Source organism: Myotis myotis, unplaced genomic scaffold (genome assembly GCF_014108235.1).
Source record: "Myotis myotis isolate mMyoMyo1 unplaced genomic scaffold, mMyoMyo1.p scaffold_m19_p_35, whole genome shotgun sequence".
NCBI classification, from domain to species: Eukaryota; Metazoa; Chordata; class Mammalia; order Chiroptera; family Vespertilionidae; genus Myotis; species Myotis myotis.
This window is the reverse complement of record NW_023416341.1, coordinates 1,050,805-1,068,516: the sequence shown is the minus strand read 5'-3', so window position 1 is coordinate 1,068,516 and position 17,712 is coordinate 1,050,805. Positions and strand designations below refer to the sequence as shown.

Genomic DNA, 17,712 nt, shown 5'->3' with positions numbered 1-17,712 from the left:
AGGCTAGCTCCTTTCTCTGAATGCCCTGGATTAGGGATGAGAGTTCGGAGGAACTCCTATCCGCCACAACCTGGCAGACAGAGCAGGTTTCCAACCAGGTCACACCAGCAAGCTGTGATCTCAGCTGAATGCACCTGGATGGGGGGGACACACAACCTTGCTTGACTTTGCAATAATATTTGAGAACATAATACAGGGTCAGTGTCTGGCAGGACTATGGCAGCCCAACCTCCACCCCACATCCCAGCCCCAGCATCTCAGTCTCTAAGGGTTTTCTGGACAAGGCCACCTCCCAACCCCTCACCTCAATCTCTATTCCTGTTGATTGGGGCAGAAATCTTAACTTTCCACCATAACCTTGGCGGACAAGAAACCAGCAGCTGGGAGCGGACTCTGGTGCTCTGCAGACTCTGAATGAGGACTGGCCAGATCTGTATAGACGGTGGGGATGGGACAGGACCCCCAGCAGAGCGGTGGGGGCCCAAGTCTGAGAGGGATGCTGGACACTAGCCCTGACGATGGCTCAGCCGAGTTCCCCTGCTGACCGGGAGGCCTGCCGACCCCTGGGAGCAGGAGGGTGTGGAGGATTCACCCTATATTATCCTTTATTGTTGGGGTGGGGAACCTCCAGCCCAGGGGCAGTATAAGACCCTCGAAATCATTTGGTTTGGCCCTGCCAAGGCATCAGGGGTGAGTTCATTAAATGTTTGACCAAATATACCAGACTAATTTTTTTAATATATATTTGTTGACTTTAGAGATGAAGGGAGAGGGAGAGGTAGACACATCAGTGATGAAAATCACTGATCCTCTGCCTCCTGCACATTCCCCACTGGGGATCCAGCCTGCAACTCAGGCATGTGCCCTTGACTGGAATCAAACTTGGGACCTTTCAGCCTGCAGGTCAACACTCTATCCACTGAGCCAAACCAGCGAGGGCCAGACTAATTTTAATGTGATAATTTTGGATGGCCAGCCAATGATGTTATAAATACCCAAAAGGCCCTTGGCAGAAAATAGGTTCCCCACCCCAAGCTGTTGGTACTGGGCAAAGTCTGGTTGGAAGGCAGCATGTTTCAATTCAGAAAAATTGGGCTCCCCTCCAGGACAGGCAGACAGGCACCTGGAGGCTCACCCGGCCCGGCCACACGCGGGTGCACGGGGATTGGGCGGCTCCGAGCCCGTGTGGGAACCGGAGCTCTGGCGCGGCAGTAGAGGGACCCTGGAGAGCTGCAACTCAGCCCGCGGGGGACCCAGAGGGCGAGGGGGACTTGGAAGCGCCGCCGGCTGTCTCTCTCCGGACGGTGCCCTCGGCCCCACCTCCTGCGATCGCGTCAGCCAATGAGCGCGGCCGCGGCGGGCGTGCCCCCCGCGCCCCGGGCATAAAAGTTCCTCACTCTCCCCGCCCGCAACCCTTCTGGTCCTCGCACAGACCCAGAAAGAAGCAACCATGGTGCTGTCTCCCGCTGACAAGACCAACATCAAGGCCGCCTGGGACAAGGTTGGCGGCCAGGCTGGCGACTATGGCGCAGAGGCCCTGGAGAGGTGAGGACCGCCTGTGCCTGCCTCCACCCCGACCCCGGCCGCCCGACCCCGGCCCTCCGCCTGCAGCCTCGCCTCGGCGCCCGCATCCCAGGCTCTCGGGGTCCAGAGAGCGCACCTGCCCCAAGAGGCCAGCCAGTGCTTTCGCCCGAATCCCAGGCCCATAACCCTGCCCTGCACCCCCACCCCCACCCCCAACCCACACCCCCACCCGCCTCTCACCCTCCTCTCCTCGCAGGATGTTCCTGAGCTTCCCCACCACCAAGACCTACTTCCCCCACTTCGACCTGAGCCACGGCTCTGCCCAGGTCAAAGGCCATGGCAAGAAGGTTGGCGACGCCCTGGGTAACGCCGTGGCCCACATGGATGACCTGCCCGGCGCCCTGTCCGCCCTGAGCGACCTGCACGCCTACAAGCTGCGTGTGGACCCCGTCAACTTCAAGGTGAGTTGGGATGCCCCGCAGGGATCTGGGCCGAGCGCTCCCGTGGGGTCCAGCAGGTGGTGCGGCGCGGCGCGGCGGGGGGCGGCCTCGCCCTAACGCCCCCTAACACCGCTCTCTTCACAGCTCCTGAGCCACTGCCTGCTGGTGACTCTGGCCAGCCACCACCCCAATGAGTTCACCCCTGCCATCCACGCCTCCCTGGACAAGTTCTTGGCCTCCGTGAGCACCGTGCTGGTCTCCAAGTACCGTTAAGCTGGAGCCGCGGCCACCCCTGCCCTGGGTCGGGGCCCCTTGGCGCTCCTCCACCCGCACACCCTGATCTTTGAATAAAGTCTGAGTGGGCTGCAGCCTGTGTGGCCTGTGTTCTCTGTGCCCGAACGTGCCAGGGGTGAGGGTGGTTCTCCCTGCTTTGGACCACGGGCCTCTCCGCAGCTGGCGAAGAGAGGGAAGGGGAGGGAGGAAGAGGGAAGGGACCTAAGGTTGGCACTTCCAGGAATGTGCTGAGCCACGCTTTGGTCCTAGGAGGTGCCAGACTTCCAACGGTCCCCTCTGGGGCAGAGGTGGGCAGTGTAAGAACTGCCCCCCACTTTGAAGTGTCTCTGACTGATGGCTGTTAAAGAGACTATGGAGATCAAAATACAGCAAAGCAAAACCATCACACTCCCCAAATATGCCTCTCCTGGTGCAAAGGCAGGTGCTAGACCACTTCTATGGGACGCCCCCCCCCCCCCGAAGAGGGAAGGTGGGTTGGAATGGGGATCAAAGTCCAGGCATCCTTCCTGGGTCACAAAAACCCTCTGCAGCCAGGTGGCAGAAGGGTCTGGGCAGCACAGAGGGCACGTGTTGTCTGCAGCACTCAGGGTGCACTGGGGGGAGGACTCTATCAGAGCACCTTGCTTCCTTGCTCTGCACTTCAAGAGGCACATTAATAGCTCAGTGTTCCCAGCCCTGTGTTCCCCAGCTCATCGCCCCCCACCCAGAGTCCCCATTCTGGAGCTGGAGGCTCCTGGGGTCCCCCAGCTGATCTATGGGACTGTGAGCAATACTGTGGCTAGGTAGTCCCCTGTCCCGAGTGCTGAAGTCCTGCACTCCACACCCACCTGCCTCTGCAGCCTCCTGAGGGACACCTTCTCAGCCCAGTGCCCAGCCCAGCCCCAGTCTCTAGGACAGCACACAATGCTGGATGAAAGTTTGGGGAGAGTCACAAACCCCTTGCTCTCCACTTTTTTGGGGGACATGGGGCTCTGAATAGCTGAGGAGTTTGCCTCCCTCTTCCACCATACAGGTTTCCTGGCCCTCACAGACCAACTCATTTTTAATTTTTTAAATTATATTTATGTTGATTTCAGAGAGGAAGGGAGAGGGAGAGAAACATCAATGATGAGAGAGAATCATTGATTGGCTGCCTCCCACATGCCCCGTACTGGGGATCGACCCTGCAACCCAGGCATGTGCCCTTGACCAGAATCCAAACTCGGACCCTTGAGTCCACAGGCTGAGGTTCTATCCACTGAGCCAAATCGGCTAGGGCCCAACTCACTTTTATTTAAAAAGGAAAAAACAATTAAGATATGAGTTAAAATCCACTTATGTTATCACACACACACACACGCACACACACAGCCTTTTTGTGTTACTCAAATGAGAGATGTCCCTCTGCCCTGCTGCCCCCCTCCTGCTGCAGAAGTCCAAGTGAAGAGTTTGGGACTAAGTCCACTGGCTCCTATCCTGTGCTGAGGGAACACAGCTCCATTTACAACCACACTTTTTTTTTTTTGTCAAAAATATCATCCTAACATAGATATTTGTCTGCAACCTGCTCTTCTCACTCAGCCTTGTCTTCTCTACATCTCTTCTGGCTAGTTTATTCAGTTGTGTCATTTTCAGCAAAGTATTGGTTGTTTCTACATTTTTGTTAATTTCCTTTGTCAATTGTTCTCTTAAACCATTTTTCCTTATTTATATGTGGGAGCTCTCCCCATATGGGAAGGGTGAGCTATAGACTGAGACATGTTCTCTAAGTCTTGCCTTAAAGGGCTCAGGGGGGGCAGGAGGATTGCAGCCAGATGCAGAAGAAGGGGTGTGTCCCAGGCCGGCTGAGAAATGGCACTGGGTGCTTCTTAGCCCACAGGGTCTTATCCCTTTTGTTTTCAGAGCCAAGACTGGGCCTGAGGCTGTGGACAGAGTCAGAAAAAGAGCGAAGAGTAGTAGGAAGGGAAAATGGAATGAAGTGGGGAAAGGGTCCAGGAGGAACAAGATGATAAGAGCAGACACAGAGGGCAGAGCCCAAGGGAGCGCTGCTGAGGCTTGTCTAAGCTGCTTTCTTCTCTGTCCAAGTCAGCTTAACCGTCACTTCCTGCTGGACACACTGGGCAAGTCTTTTTATTTTTATTTTATTTTTTTAAATTTCTTTATTGACGAAGTTATTACATATGTGTCCTTATCCCCACATTACCCCCCAGGCCCCCACTCATGCCCTCAGCCCCCTGTTGTCTGGGACCATTGGTTAGGCCTATATGCTTGCATATAAGTCTTTTGGTTATCTCTCCCCTTTACCCTCACCCTCCCCTACCTTCCCTCTGAGGTTTGACGGTCTGATCAATGCTTCTCTGTCTCTGGATCTGTTTTGGTCACACTGGGCAAGTCTTGAGTGAAGGTCCTAGGGGAGGGATGGGGCAGAGGAGTGGACTGGAGGAAACCCATCCAACCCACTCTCCAAAGCTAAGTCTTCCTCCAGGCTCCCAAGAAAGGGCATATCCGTGTTTCCTCTTTCCTTTCTCTTCACCCAGTTCTGATGTTTAACCTCATCAGGAACTCCCTCCCACCAGCTAGACCAAGGGACCATCATTTGTCACCAGGAAGGGGACTGCACCAGCCGGAATTTCGGCCCCTTCTTATTGCTTCTCCAGAGGTCCCTCCCTTCCCCATCCTGCAGAGTCTGGCCAGCTTCTTCACACCACACCTACCCACCTCCATTCTAAAACCACCCTTTCCACCCTACTCCACCTAATACTTACTCATCCTCCAGTCTCACTTCCTCAGGAAAGCCCACCATGACCCTCAGACTAACCCAAGTATCCTTCAATGTCTCAGCCACCCCCTTCATACTTCCTTAGGCCCTTTAGTAAGGTGTGAGACTGTATGTGCTTGTGTGATGATCTGATGACTGTCTATGTCCCTAGCTAGGCTGAAAGCTCAGCTCTTGTAAAGCAGAACTTGATCAATTCAACCACTATTTACCTAGTGAGTCTTGTGTCAGGCACAATTTGGGGGACAGATGGGGGTGTTGTCATGGTGAACCAGAACCTTTTGGTCAGTCATGGAGAGAGACAGTCATTCACACATGCACACAGGGATCCTGAATAGGAGAGGCCACCGAGATGAGTTCCTGAGACAGGGCTTCCGGACCGCCACCCTGGGAGAAGCTGGAGCTGGGAGCCTCCCACCCCAGCCTGTGAACCGTGCTCCTCAGTACTGTTTCTCCCCGGCAGGTGGTCAATGACAGTGATTACTTGTGGGGGGCTGGGGGCTGAAAGAATCAAGACTGAAGGGAAACAGGAAGGATTCCAGGCAGGAATTCTTGACCACATGTGAGCAATGACCTGTCTCTTTCTTTCCTGGACTAGGCAGGCCTTCCTTCCTTCCCGCACTCAATAGCACATTCATGCCCCGATTCTGCCAAAGTTAAACACACGCAGCGTGTACCAAGCCTAAGTCCAGGGCGGGTCCTCAGGTGAGAACAACCTGGGGCTGAGAAAGCTCAGAGACCCCAAAGGGTGTCATGAGCTCACTTAGTGGAAGAGCCAGCATCCACCCACCTCTGCAAACCGTCCCCCACCAGCTGGGGAGCCATGAGACTGCTTCTGGAGGAGCTGGACGCAGCGGTTCAGGAGCAGCGCATCCTGCGAGAGAGAAATATCCTGTCCCAGGACACTGGGCGCCTCCGCGAACTAGGAACAAAGCCCCCCGCTGCTCTAGCCAGATGCAGATTCGGCGCAGGGCGCCCCCTGCCGTGCTGGCCAAGCAGCGCATCCCCGGCTCGGATCCAGCCAATGAGCGCGGCCGCGGCGGGCGTGCCCCTCGCGCCCCGGGCATAAAAGTTCCTCACTCTCCCCGCCCGCAACCCTTCTGGTCCTCGCACAGACCCAGAAAGAAGCAACCATGGTGCTGTCTCCCGCTGACAAGACCAACATCAAGGCCGCCTGGGACAAGGTTGGCGGCCATGCTGGCGACTATGGCGCAGAGGCCCTGGAGAGGTGAGGACCGCCTGTGCCTGCCTCCACCCCGACCCCGGCCGCCCGACCCCCGCCTACAGCTTCCCCTCGGCGCCCGCATCCCAGGCCGATGACTCTGCCCTGCACCCCCCGACCCCCAACCCCCATCCCCACCCGCCTCTCACCCTCCTCTCCTCGCAGGATGTTCCTGAGCTTCCCCACCACCAAGACCTACTTCCCCCACTTCGACCTGAGCCACGGCTCTGCCCAGGTCAAAGGCCACGGCAAGAAGGTTGGCGAGGCCCTGGGTAACGCCGTGGCCCACTTGGATGACCTGCCCGGCGCCCTGTCCGCCCTGAGCGACCTGCACGCCTACAAGCTGCGTGTGGACCCCGTCAACTTCAAGGTGAGTTGGGATGCCCCGCAGGGATCTGGGCCGAGCGCTCCCGTGGGGTCCAGCAGGTGGCGGGGCGCGGCGCGGCGGGGGGCGGCCTCGCCCTAACGCCCCCTAACACCGCTCTCTTCACAGCTCCTGAGCCACTGCCTGCTGGTGACTCTGGCCAGCCACCACCCCAATGAGTTCACCCCTGCCATCCACGCCTCCCTGGACAAGTTCTTGGCCTCCGTGAGCACCGTGCTGGTCTCCAAGTACCGTTAAGCTGGAGCCGCGGCCACCCCTGCCCTGGGTCGGGGCCCCTTGGCGCTCCTCCACCCGCACACCCTGATCTTTGAATAAAGTCTGAGTGGGCTGCAGCCTGTGTGGCCTGTGTTCTCTGTGCCCGAACGTGCCAGGGGTGAGGGTGGTTCTCCCTGCTTCGGACCACGGGCCTCTCCGCAGCAGGCGAAGAGCGGGAAGGGGAGGGAGGAAGAGGGAAGGGGAGGGAGGAAGAGGGAAGGGGAGGGAGGAAGAGGGAAGGGGAGGGAGGAAGAGGGAAGGGGAGGGAGGAAAGGAAGAGGGAAGGGGAGGGAGGAGGAGGGAAGGGGAGAAAAGGGCAGAGGAGGGGATGGAAGTAGTGTCGCTGTCACTTCCTGGGATCCACTGAGCAACCTTCCTCTCTCACCCTGGATTGTTTCCTGCATTTCATTCTGGAGCTTTTGCTATACAACAGGAGTTGACTCAATTCGTTTTCCATGTTTACATTGTGCAGCGTTTACATATTCAGAATTGGTGGGTCTCCAGCCCACGGCCTCTAAGCTCTCCCATGGCTCCTCCCTGAGTTAGACAGTGGGGAAGACAGCCAGGTCACACTCTTTCCAGCTGAGTGTTCCTCTCTCCGTCCAGTGCCTCCCAATACATGCACATCTCGATGAAACTGGATTTGAGCAGAGCAGTAGCAGATGCCAGGCAATTTCCTGGAGGCACCCTTTTCTCCTGGGTCCACCTCCAGGATGCTCACTCTGTATTTACTGATGTCCTGGAGCCATCACAGGTCTGGAGGCCCCGTGTTGGGGCCCAGCTGGGCATCCACTGCAGGCTGGCCCCTCTGATTTCCCCCAGTGCTGCAGGGGGGAGGAGAACTGGGGCCACAGAGCCTGCACTCTGATGTGCTTCCTCCCCATGGAGCAGGCCCCTCATGCTGCAGCCTCAGAGTGAGGGCTTGAGGGTCTGGTCCTGGCTGCTGTCCAGTCCAAGCTTCCCACTGAAAGCAGTGCCCTTTCTTTCCTGGGTTCAAGAGTGGTCCATGGTGGGGGAGGGGGAAGAGTGGTCCTTGAAAAATGAGACAGCAGGTCCCCTGCCTCAGTTTGTGGTGTGTTTACACAGCTGGTGACACAGTCTGAGCTCTCAGTAAGAGGCAGACTTCTTTATTTTATTATTAAGAAAAAATGGCCCTAACCAGTTTGGCTCAGCGGATAGCGCGTTGGCCTGAGGACTCAAGGGTCCCAGGTTTGATTCCGGTCAAGGGCATGTGCCTTGGTTGCGGGCATATACCCAGTGGGGGGTGTGCAGGAGGCAGCTGATCGATGTCTCTCTCTCATCGATGTTTCTAACTCTCTACCCCTCTCCCTTTCTCTCTGTAAAAAAATCAATAAAATATATTTAAAAAAAAAAAAGAAAAAATGAAGGAACAACCCAAATATTCATCAACCAATAGAGTCTATTGAATAGACCAACAAAATGTGGTGCAATAAAATGTTGTTCAGCAATAAAAAAAAAGCAAAGGCGTATAGATACATAACACAAGGTGGATACACCTTGAAAATGCACTAAGTGAAAAAAGCCAGACACAAAAGACCATATACTGCATGGTTCTATTGATATGAAATATCTGGAATAGGCAAATCACAGGAACAGAATACAGGTTGGTTGTTGGCAGGGGCTAGAGCAGGAAGGTTATGGAATGACTGCTAATGGATACAGAGTTTCTATTTGAAATGACGAAAAGAGTTCTGGAATGGGACAATGGTAATGGTTGTACAACAGTGTAAATGTAATTAAGGCCACCAAATTGTATACTTTAAAATGACTAAGATGGCAAATTTTATGTTATATGAATTTTACCACCTCCACCACCACCACAACAAAAAGAGTGGTGCCACATAGGTATGAGCTATTATTACCATTCCTCCTAGATACTAAATAAATGTTCACTGTCCCGAAAGGCATAGCTGCTATACATGAAGCATTTAACATTTCTTATCCACTTAATTCTCACAACAGCCTTGGGAAGAAGAAATTATATTCACTTTATACAATAAATGATAAAATAGACTGAGGGAGGTGTCATAATAGACTTGGAAAGTAGAATAAGCTGACATGCAATGCTAAACTCGCTGCTAAAATGTTGTGTTACCTGATAATGATATGTATTAAAGTATTAGTTTCCATACAGTGAACTCTACAAAAACGGGGACCTCAGGGTCCAGAGCCATTGGAAAGGGCCCAGGTCAGAGCAGATGGAGATGGGACGCTTCCGGATCCCTCTGGACCAGACTCTGCAGCGTGGCGCCCCCTAGAGGCCAGGGGGACCTGCTGGCCGTTGGGCGCGAGCGCAGCCATCGCAGAAGCTCGCTCGGGGGCCCGCGGCTGCACCATGGTGCTGTCGGCGGCAGACCAGGCTGCAGTGCGCGCTCTCTGGAGAAAACTGGATACCAACGTGGGCGTCTACACCACGGAGGCCCTGGAGAGGTGCGGGCCGGCCCTACGCCCTCGGGGCTCCCCTGCCTTCCTGCTCGCCCGGGGGATGGATCCCCGCCCTCCCGCGGCCCTCCCCCTCCAGCCCCGACTCAGGGGCGCACCTCACTAGCCGTTCCTCCCGAAGGACCTTCCTGGCCTTCCCCTCCACCAAGACATACTTCGCCCACCTGGACCTGAGACCCGGCTCCGCCCAGGTCAAAGCCCACGGCCAGAAGGTGGCTGACGCGCTGACCCTGGCCGTGAACCACCTGGACGACCTGCCCCGCGCCCTGTCGGCTCTGAGCGACCTGCACGCGCACAAGCTGCAGGTGAACCCCGTCAACTTCAAGGTGAGCAAGCGCGGTGGGGGCTGGGCCCTCTAGCGGGGGGAGGGGGGGAGTTCACAAGGGAGGGTGTGGGCTGACAGATGGACCCCGGTGGGGATGACTCCATCCCTCCGCAGCTGCTGGGCCACTGCCTGCTGGTCACCCTCGCCCGGCACTACCCCGGAGACTTCAGCCCCGCCCTGCAGGCCTCGCTGGACAAGTTTCTGAGCCACGTGATTTGGGCGCTGGCCTCCAGCTACCGCTAAACGAGGGGTGCGTCATCGCGGGACCCCCCCCCCCCCCCCCCCCCCGGCCTCCTCTTCTTGCGACCTTTCCGTGTTTGAGTAAAGTCCCTGAAAGAAAGCCTCACTCTGCGTGCGCTCATGTGTTCCCTGGGGGTGCGCGCCAGGGTCCTGATGGGATTTGGGGAGGTGCTGCCCTCCTACCAAAGGAAAGGTGGGGATCCGAAGAGGCCTGAGCTGCGCGTCCAGCCATGTTCAGGTCTGGGCGCGCCCCTGGGCCGCGTTCGCTGGACGACCTGCGTGGCTGAGGGGGACATTCGGGTCATCTCACCCTCGGCGGCCTGAGACGTTTCGTCCATCGGGTCCCAAATGCCGGACTCTGAACCTCCACCCGCCATGCCCTTGGCTGCAGCCACTTGGAGACGCAGGCCAAAGGCTTCAGCCCCTCGGGACTATGTCGGGAGTCATGGGCTTGCCCTAGCTGACCAGGCCTGGCCCCTCCCCAGAGCGACTCGCCTCGGGGGACTCCACACAAATCTAAGTGCGCGGGACCTGGTCCCTCACTCACCTAGAGCTGAGGGCGCGGTACCGGGCGGCGGGGCACAGCCCCTGAGACTATTAGGGAATGGCGCCCTCTGCTGGTACGGATAGGACTCACGCGGAGCCAAACTTGCAGGACAGTACACAGGGGCTCCAAAAGGGTGTCGGGGACTTTGGGGATCTAGGAGGCCTGGGGTGAAGCCCCCGTTTGCCAGACTCTGGACCTGGTGGAAGGAGGTTCGTCCTGCCCCAGCACCCAGTCACTTAGCAAGTGGGCCAGGGAGCTGGCCCAGAGTCCTGCCTACATCCACACTTCTAAGGAGACAGGTCAGAACTGCTTTCTTTCTTTTTTTTTTTAATATATTTTAATTTTTAATTTTTTTTTTACAGAGAGGAAGGGAGAGGGATAGAGAGTTAGAAACATCGATGAGAAGGAAACATTGATCAGCTGCCTCCTGCACACCTCTACTGGGGATGTGCCTGCAACCAAGGTACATGCCCTTGACCGGAATCGAACCTGGGATCTTTCAGTCCGCAGGCCGACGCTCTATCCACTGAGCCAAACCGGTTAGGGCAGAACTGCTTTCCTTTTTTTTTTTTTTTTTTTTAAAGATATTTTATTGATTTCACACAGAGAGGAAGGGAGAGAGACAGAGAGTCAGAAACATCGATGGGAGAGAAACATCGATCAGCTGCCTGCTGCACATCTCCCACTGGGGATGTGCCCGCAACCCAGGCACATGCCCCCGATCAGAATCGAACCCAGGACCCCTCAGTCCACAGGCCGACGCTCTATCCACTGAGCCAAACCGGCTTCGGCAGAACTGCTTTCTTTAAAAAATTTTTCCTCATTAAACCAACCATGGTCACTGTAGAAACTTAAGAAAATGCAGTACCTACTCCACTTACTGTACTTTCTTTTTTGAAAAATATATTTTATTGATTTTTTACAGAGAGGAAGGGAGAGGGATAGAGAGTTAGAAACATCGATGAGAAGGAAACATTGATCAGCTGCCTCCTGCACACCTCTACGGGGGATGTGCCTGCAACCAAGGTACATGCCCTTGACCGGAATCGAACCTGGGACCTTCCAGTCTGCAGGCCGACACTCTATCCATTGAGCCAAACCGATTAGGGCTTACTGTACCTTCTTATGTATCCTAGTGGGTCCAGCACATCTGTTATTCCTTCAATTCTCATTTGACACTGGGAAAACTATGTGTGAAAAAATGGAGGACATGGGAATCAGATATAAGAGCACACTTGTGACACACACACATATAGACAAACCACACACAAACAGATATAAACACACAATGGCAGAACAGCCCCATCCAAAAATGTAACAAGGTAATATTTAATATATAGTTCTAGGGACATTTAGAGATTTTTAAAATATATATATATTTTTTTATTGATTTTTTTTTTTTTTTTTTTTTTACAGAGAGGAAGGGAGAGGGATAGAGAGTTAGAAACATCGATGAGAGAGAAACATCGATCAGCTGCCTCCTGCACACCTCCTACTGGGGATGTGCCTGCAACCAAGATACATGCCCTTGACCGGAATCGAACCCGGGACCCTTCATTCCGCAGGCCGAAGCTCTATCCACTGAGCCGAACCGGTTAGGGCGAGATTTTTTTTTTTAAGAAATAATATCCTTGCCCTGGCTGGTTTGGCTCAGTGGATGGAGCATCGGCCTGCGGAATGAAGGGTCCCAGGTTCGATTCTGATCAAGGGCATGTACCTTGGTTGTGGGCACATCCTCAGTGGGGGGTGTGCAGGAGGCAGCTGATCGGTGGTTCTCTCTCAACGATGTTTCTAACTCTCTATCCCTCTCCCTTTCTCTCTGTAAAAAAATCAATAAAATATATATATTTTAAAAAAGAAATAATATCCTCGAGTGACAATGGAAAAACTGGGCACATTGGACTATATAAAGAGAAAAATACTTGGTATAAATAAAGAAAAATATATGCAAAGCTAAAGAGAAACTGTAAGAAAAATATTTGCTACAAACAGCAGACAAAAGGTTATTACCACATCAGTGATGAGAGAAAATCATTGATCGGCTGCCTCCTGCATGCCCCTACTGGGGATCAAGCCCACAACTCAGGCATGTGCCCTGACCAGGAATTGAACCATGACCTCCTGGTTCATAGGTTGATGCTCAACCACTGAGCCACGCCAGCTGGGGTCCACCTAGCCATTTTACATATACACACACAATACATGGAACATTGAAAATGGGATATTACCAATACTTTTCTGCCTCAAGGAAACTCTTCTAAGTCACCTGGCATAGCTCTAATTCATTGTCTTTTGTTGTTGTTGTTAATCCTCACCTGTGGATATTTTTCCATTGATTTTTAGAGAGAGTGGAAGGGAGAGGGAGAGACAGAGAGAAAAATTGATGTGATAGAGACACATCGACCTGCAACCAATGTGTGTGCCTTTGATCAGAATCATAATTCATTGTCTTTTAATGGCCACATAATATTCCATGGTGTGGCTATGTCATAATTTTTCAAACCATTCTACTTTTATGGGCTGTAACATTTTGTTTCTAATATTTTCCCCCTATGAACAACACTGCAATAAGTATCTTTGCAAGTAAAAAAAAAAAAGTTAGCCCTAACCGGTTTGGCTCAGTGGATAGAGTGTCGGCCTGTGGACTGGAGGGTCCCAGGTTCGATTCCAGTCAAGGGCATGTACCTTGGTTGCGGGCACATCCCCAGTAGGAGGTGTGCAGGAGGCAGCTGGTTGGTGGTTCTCTCTCATCGATGTTTCTAACTCTCTATCCCTCTCCCTTCCTCTCTGTAAAAAAATCAATAATATATATATATATATTTTTAAAAAGGTTATTACTACTATACCTCCAAATTTTTTCTCACCCTCCTCTCCTCCACCTTTTTCTTTTTAAAGTCAGTCAACCCTACAGAAAAATAAGCCAAAGTAATAACAGGCAAACCGCCATATACCAATGGCCAAGACATTGGCAATGATACACAAAGCCATGGAAGTTAAAATGCTCAATAACAACGAGATACCTGTAATGAAAATATATTTAAAAAGCAAGACCCAAATACACTTCTGTAGGATTATAACAACATAGAACTTTTAAATAATATATAATTTTAATTCAGTTGTATACAGTTGTAGGCCAGTAAATGTTTAGTTAGTGGTACTTTGGAAAAAGGGGAAGAGGGCTGGTTTGTAGCATTTGCCAATTTCCATGGTGTAAATATTGCCATCATGGTTGATTTCTAACTATCAATATGCTATCACTGAACAGGAAATTAAAGAGATGCATAGCAGCTGCTATTGTGTTGTATTTCTATTGTCCAGATAAAAGAGATGTGAACAGAATACACACTTTTTTTTAGTAAGGGGAATACCATGAAGTCGCTCTAGCCCGGCCCCTGTAGACACGACCCCGGGGCCTGCTGTTAAAACCACTGTAGAATCGAGCTCGGGAACTGTTGTAGTTGCTGGTCGGGGCATGGTATCGGACTCGTGGGAAACCCCGGTCTGTTGTGCTGATCCCTGGTCTGTTGGTTCGTTTTGGGATTACCTTGATTTGTCTTCCTCTAAATAGGGATTCATCTAAGGCCAGGGAAGTCCTCACTGACTCTTTGTCTGAGAACTCTATATATGCAAACCCTTTGGGAAGGCCACTAAATTTGTCACAGAGTATGGTAACACGGTTGACTGAACCACAGCCATGAAAGTGTGCTTCCAGCTCTTCTGCTGTTGCACCATAGTCCACATTGCCAACATAGATGGAACGGGCATCAGCCTCCATCTTCTCTTTGATAGACATGCTCACTCGGCCAGCATGGCCTGGAGGTGGACTCATATTCATCTGCTTCTCTACCTCGTTCTGTAGCTCTTTTAGCTTCTCAGCTTCTTCCTCCATCTCCCTGACTCGAGCTTTAATCTCTTCCAGCTCTGGGTCTTCAATGGCGCCGTGCCCTGGGTCCCCCTCCTCCTCCTGGCGGCCCACTGGGGTGCCCAGTGGGGCACGGGGCCAGGACAGCTCCTCTTCAGTCTTGGGCTCCGGCTCGGGCTCCAGCAGCAGCTCCTCAGGCTCCAGTTCCTCAGACTCCAGGCCATTCCCATAGTCCCCTGCGCCCCCCGGGGCCCCCTCCCCGGCCTCCCCACCGGCCTCGGGCACAAGATGGCGCCGCCGCCCCAGCCCGGAGCCCCGATCGCCCGCAGCCCCCACTGCCACTGCCGCTGCCGCTGCCGCTGCCGCTGCCGCTGCCGCTGCCGCTGCCGCCATCGCCGCTCAGACTGGTGCCAGATGTTTGGGTCCAACCCCAGCAGGTCAGGGGTTCCCAAAGGTGTGGACGGAGTCGGCAAAGAAGGAATGACACGGAGACAGCGTTCAGTTGATCAGCAGCCTAGCCAGGTTCTCTAGCCAGGTTCTAGCCAGGATCTCCAGCCAGGTTCTGTCTTTTGTCTTGTTACATCTGTATTTATACCAGTTGGTTTTAATCCTATCAATTTCCATTCCAAAGGTTAGGGCGTTTCTTATCTCCATCCCAGGGAGTAAAGATTATGTAGCTTAAGCATGATTGTTCGTAGTTAAAGTGATTAACTACCCGCCTGGCACTTAGTTAAGGGGTTTTATTTTTATTTTTTTTTCCTTCTTTCCTCTTTTTTTCCCCTCTCTCCTCCTAATACACACGTTTTTTTAGTAAGGGGAATACCATGAAGTCGCTCTAGTCCGGACCCTGTAGACACGACCCCGGGGCCTGCTGTTAAAAAAAAAAAGAGAGAGAGAGAGAGAGAGAGATGTGAACATAGATAACAGTAAAATGTAGTAGTAGCAAAATTAGAAAATAATGAGTTTTCAGTATTTATGAGCTTTTTTGTTTTTTTGTTTTAATATATTTTTATTGATTTCAGAGAGGAAGGGAGAGATAGAAACATCTATGATGAGAGAAAAATCATCATTGGCTGCCTCCTGCACGCCCCCTACTGGGGATTGAGTCTGCAGCCCAGGCATGTGCCCTGACTGGGAACTGAACCGTGACCTCCTGGTTCATAGGTTGATGCTCAACCACTGAGCCATGCCGGTTGGGCTATTAGCTTTGTTTTTAACATGACCTATTTATTTCTAAATTAACATAATTTAATTTTTAGTAGTGGTTGTGTTTAACAATCAGCTCTCCGAATTCCTGACAATTCAACATGAGATAATCTAAGCAGGCACTAGCACACCACGCGTCTTATCCTTTAAATCCAAAAAGTGCAAATTCTCTGAGCCTGCAATCCTTCTGGGAATTTATCCTACAGAAAATAGTGGCACACATATATGAAGATGTTATGTACAGGATGTTCTTCGCAGAACTGTTTATTGGAACAGAGAAATGATAGAAGTTAAATAATTATGGTAGAATCACATAGCCTGTCAGAGAATGAGGTCAGTCTTTGGACATAGACATGAACAATGCCAAGACATTTAGTATATGTGCTGCCGAAGCGAGCACAATGCCAAGACATTTATATAACAGCATGCTGCAGGCCAATGTGTAGAGTATAAATCAATTTTTATATTGATATAATCACAAGAAAACTTGAAAACAAGACACACTCAATGTTGGCAGGAGTTTTCCACAAGCATGGGACTAAAAGGACAGGAGAGGAAAATTGTCAACAAACTTTATATATACCCAGAAAAGGAAAGTGGTCGGGAGTATGAGTAATTTTTCATTTGTATGTACGTTTTTCATTTACTATAGTATACAAATTATAGTATACAAATAATTTGCAGAAGCCTTGTCCTGAATATTTGTAGCTAAAATATTACACACAAACATACAAACATAATTTTTCCTTGGGGCATTTTTATAGAAGTGGAATTTCTGGGGTAATGCTATGTCCAATGCTATGGCTTTTTGATAATATTACCAAAATTGCCTTCCTTACAGTTTCATTAGCAGGAGGCTGGTGCCTGCATCCCCTCCTCTGTTCTCCATGTTTGGTAGCTTCCATTTATTCGATCATTTACGAAGGTCAGTATTGTCTCCATCTCTACTGCTCTGTGGGAATCGCCCATTTGTGCCCTTTGCCCACTTTGTACTGTTATTAAAGTAACCCATAGAAGCCCTTCTACTATAGACCTGTAGAAGGCAGTCAATCCATTTTAAACATTGAAATTACTGCCCATTTTTTGTTGTTTTTTTAAAATATATTTTTATTGATTTCAGAGAGGAAGGGAGAGGGGGAGAGAAAGATAGAAACATCAATGAGGAGAGAGAACATCAATGATGAGAGAGAATCATTGATCAGCTGCCTCCCGCACACCCACTACTAGGGATCAAGCCCACAACCGGGGCATGTGCCCTTGACCGGAATTGAACCTGGGACCCTTCAGTCCACAGGCCGATGCTTTCTCCACTGAGCCAAAGAGTTAGGGCCATTTTTTCTTTTTTTTTGATGTGTGTATAGAGGGTGGAGAACCTTCCTCCAGATAAACCCAGCTCTTCCTTCAGGCCTCTGGGCCCTGTCACTGTTCCAAGGCTTTGCCTGATCTGAACTGCTATTTCCAACCTGGGAAAAGAAGCTACTGGATAACTGAACATGCTGGATAGATGCTTTAAACCTTCTTAGAGACATCAAAGAGCAAATGAGATCTAAGGAATTTTCAGGCCAAAAACCAAGTAAAGGTGAGAAACCCAGAGAGGTGATCACAGCATTGAAACTACTTGGGTCCTGACGTGTTTGCCAAACTAGCAAACTTACAGTAAGCTGGGATTTTCTTCTTCATGGGCTCATGGGTTAAAAGCACCAACATAAGGTGATGTGACTCTTGCGCATAAAGCTAGGGCCCCAAAAAGCAGTGGACTACACCCACTGGACAATTCATTTTCTCCAAACTTGGGGGCTGGTAAAAAATAAAACCACATTGGTGTTCAGCAGAAGAGAACATAACTCACTGATAAATAGAAACCACATGCTGATACTTTCTGGCTTTGCAGTCCAAATTCGTATCACCTGAGTGATCCCCCACAAATTTCTCAGGCTGTGGATTTCATTTAAAACTAGAGGCCCGGTGCACAAAAATTCGTGCACTGGCGGGGGGTCCCCTCAGCCCAGCCTGCCCCCCTCTCACAATCTGGGAGCCCTCAGAGGATGTCCTACTGATGTCCTCTGTGGGAGGCGACCAGGCCCATCAGGGGAAGGTGCCACCCGCATCACCCTTCTGCTGCCGCCACCACCACCACCACAGCTGCCGGCCCTCGGCCCTTGCTGCTTAGCACTGGCCCTGCCACTCATCCACT

At 51.8% G+C, this 17,712-nt stretch overlaps 4 protein-coding genes across 4 annotated transcripts; 3 read left to right on the top strand and 1 right to left on the bottom strand.

Annotated features, from left to right (window-relative positions):
* The first annotated feature begins 1,392 nt into the window (after positions 1-1,392).
* On the top strand, positions 1,393-2,332 carry LOC118652934 (hemoglobin subunit alpha-like). The gene is made up of 3 exons (XM_036303218.1): positions 1,393-1,545; positions 1,781-1,985; positions 2,109-2,332. The coding sequence occupies exons 1-3, from the start codon at positions 1,451-1,453 to the stop codon at positions 2,235-2,237; spliced, it is 429 nt and encodes a 142-aa protein (XP_036159111.1). The 5' UTR covers positions 1,393-1,450; the 3' UTR covers positions 2,238-2,332.
* Positions 2,333-6,084: 3,752 nt separating this feature from the next.
* On the top strand, positions 6,085-6,952 carry LOC118652922 (hemoglobin subunit alpha). Its single transcript, XM_036303190.1, has 3 exons — positions 6,085-6,241; positions 6,401-6,605; positions 6,729-6,952. The coding sequence occupies exons 1-3, from the start codon at positions 6,147-6,149 to the stop codon at positions 6,855-6,857; spliced, it is 429 nt and encodes a 142-aa protein (XP_036159083.1). The 5' UTR covers positions 6,085-6,146; the 3' UTR covers positions 6,858-6,952.
* A 2,072-nt stretch (positions 6,953-9,024) lies between these two features.
* On the top strand, positions 9,025-9,956 carry HBQ1 (hemoglobin subunit theta 1). Its single transcript, XM_036303229.1, has 3 exons — positions 9,025-9,326; positions 9,460-9,664; positions 9,778-9,956. The coding sequence occupies exons 1-3, from the start codon at positions 9,232-9,234 to the stop codon at positions 9,904-9,906; spliced, it is 429 nt and encodes a 142-aa protein (XP_036159122.1). The 5' UTR covers positions 9,025-9,231; the 3' UTR covers positions 9,907-9,956.
* Positions 9,957-13,228: 3,272 nt separating this feature from the next.
* Positions 13,229-14,855, bottom strand: LOC118652893 (polyadenylate-binding protein 2-like). The gene has a single exon (XM_036303135.1). The coding sequence runs from the start codon at positions 14,703-14,705 to the stop codon at positions 13,803-13,805; it is 903 nt and encodes a 300-aa protein (XP_036159028.1). The 5' UTR covers positions 14,706-14,855; the 3' UTR covers positions 13,229-13,802.
* Between the last annotated feature and the right edge of the window lie 2,857 nt (positions 14,856-17,712).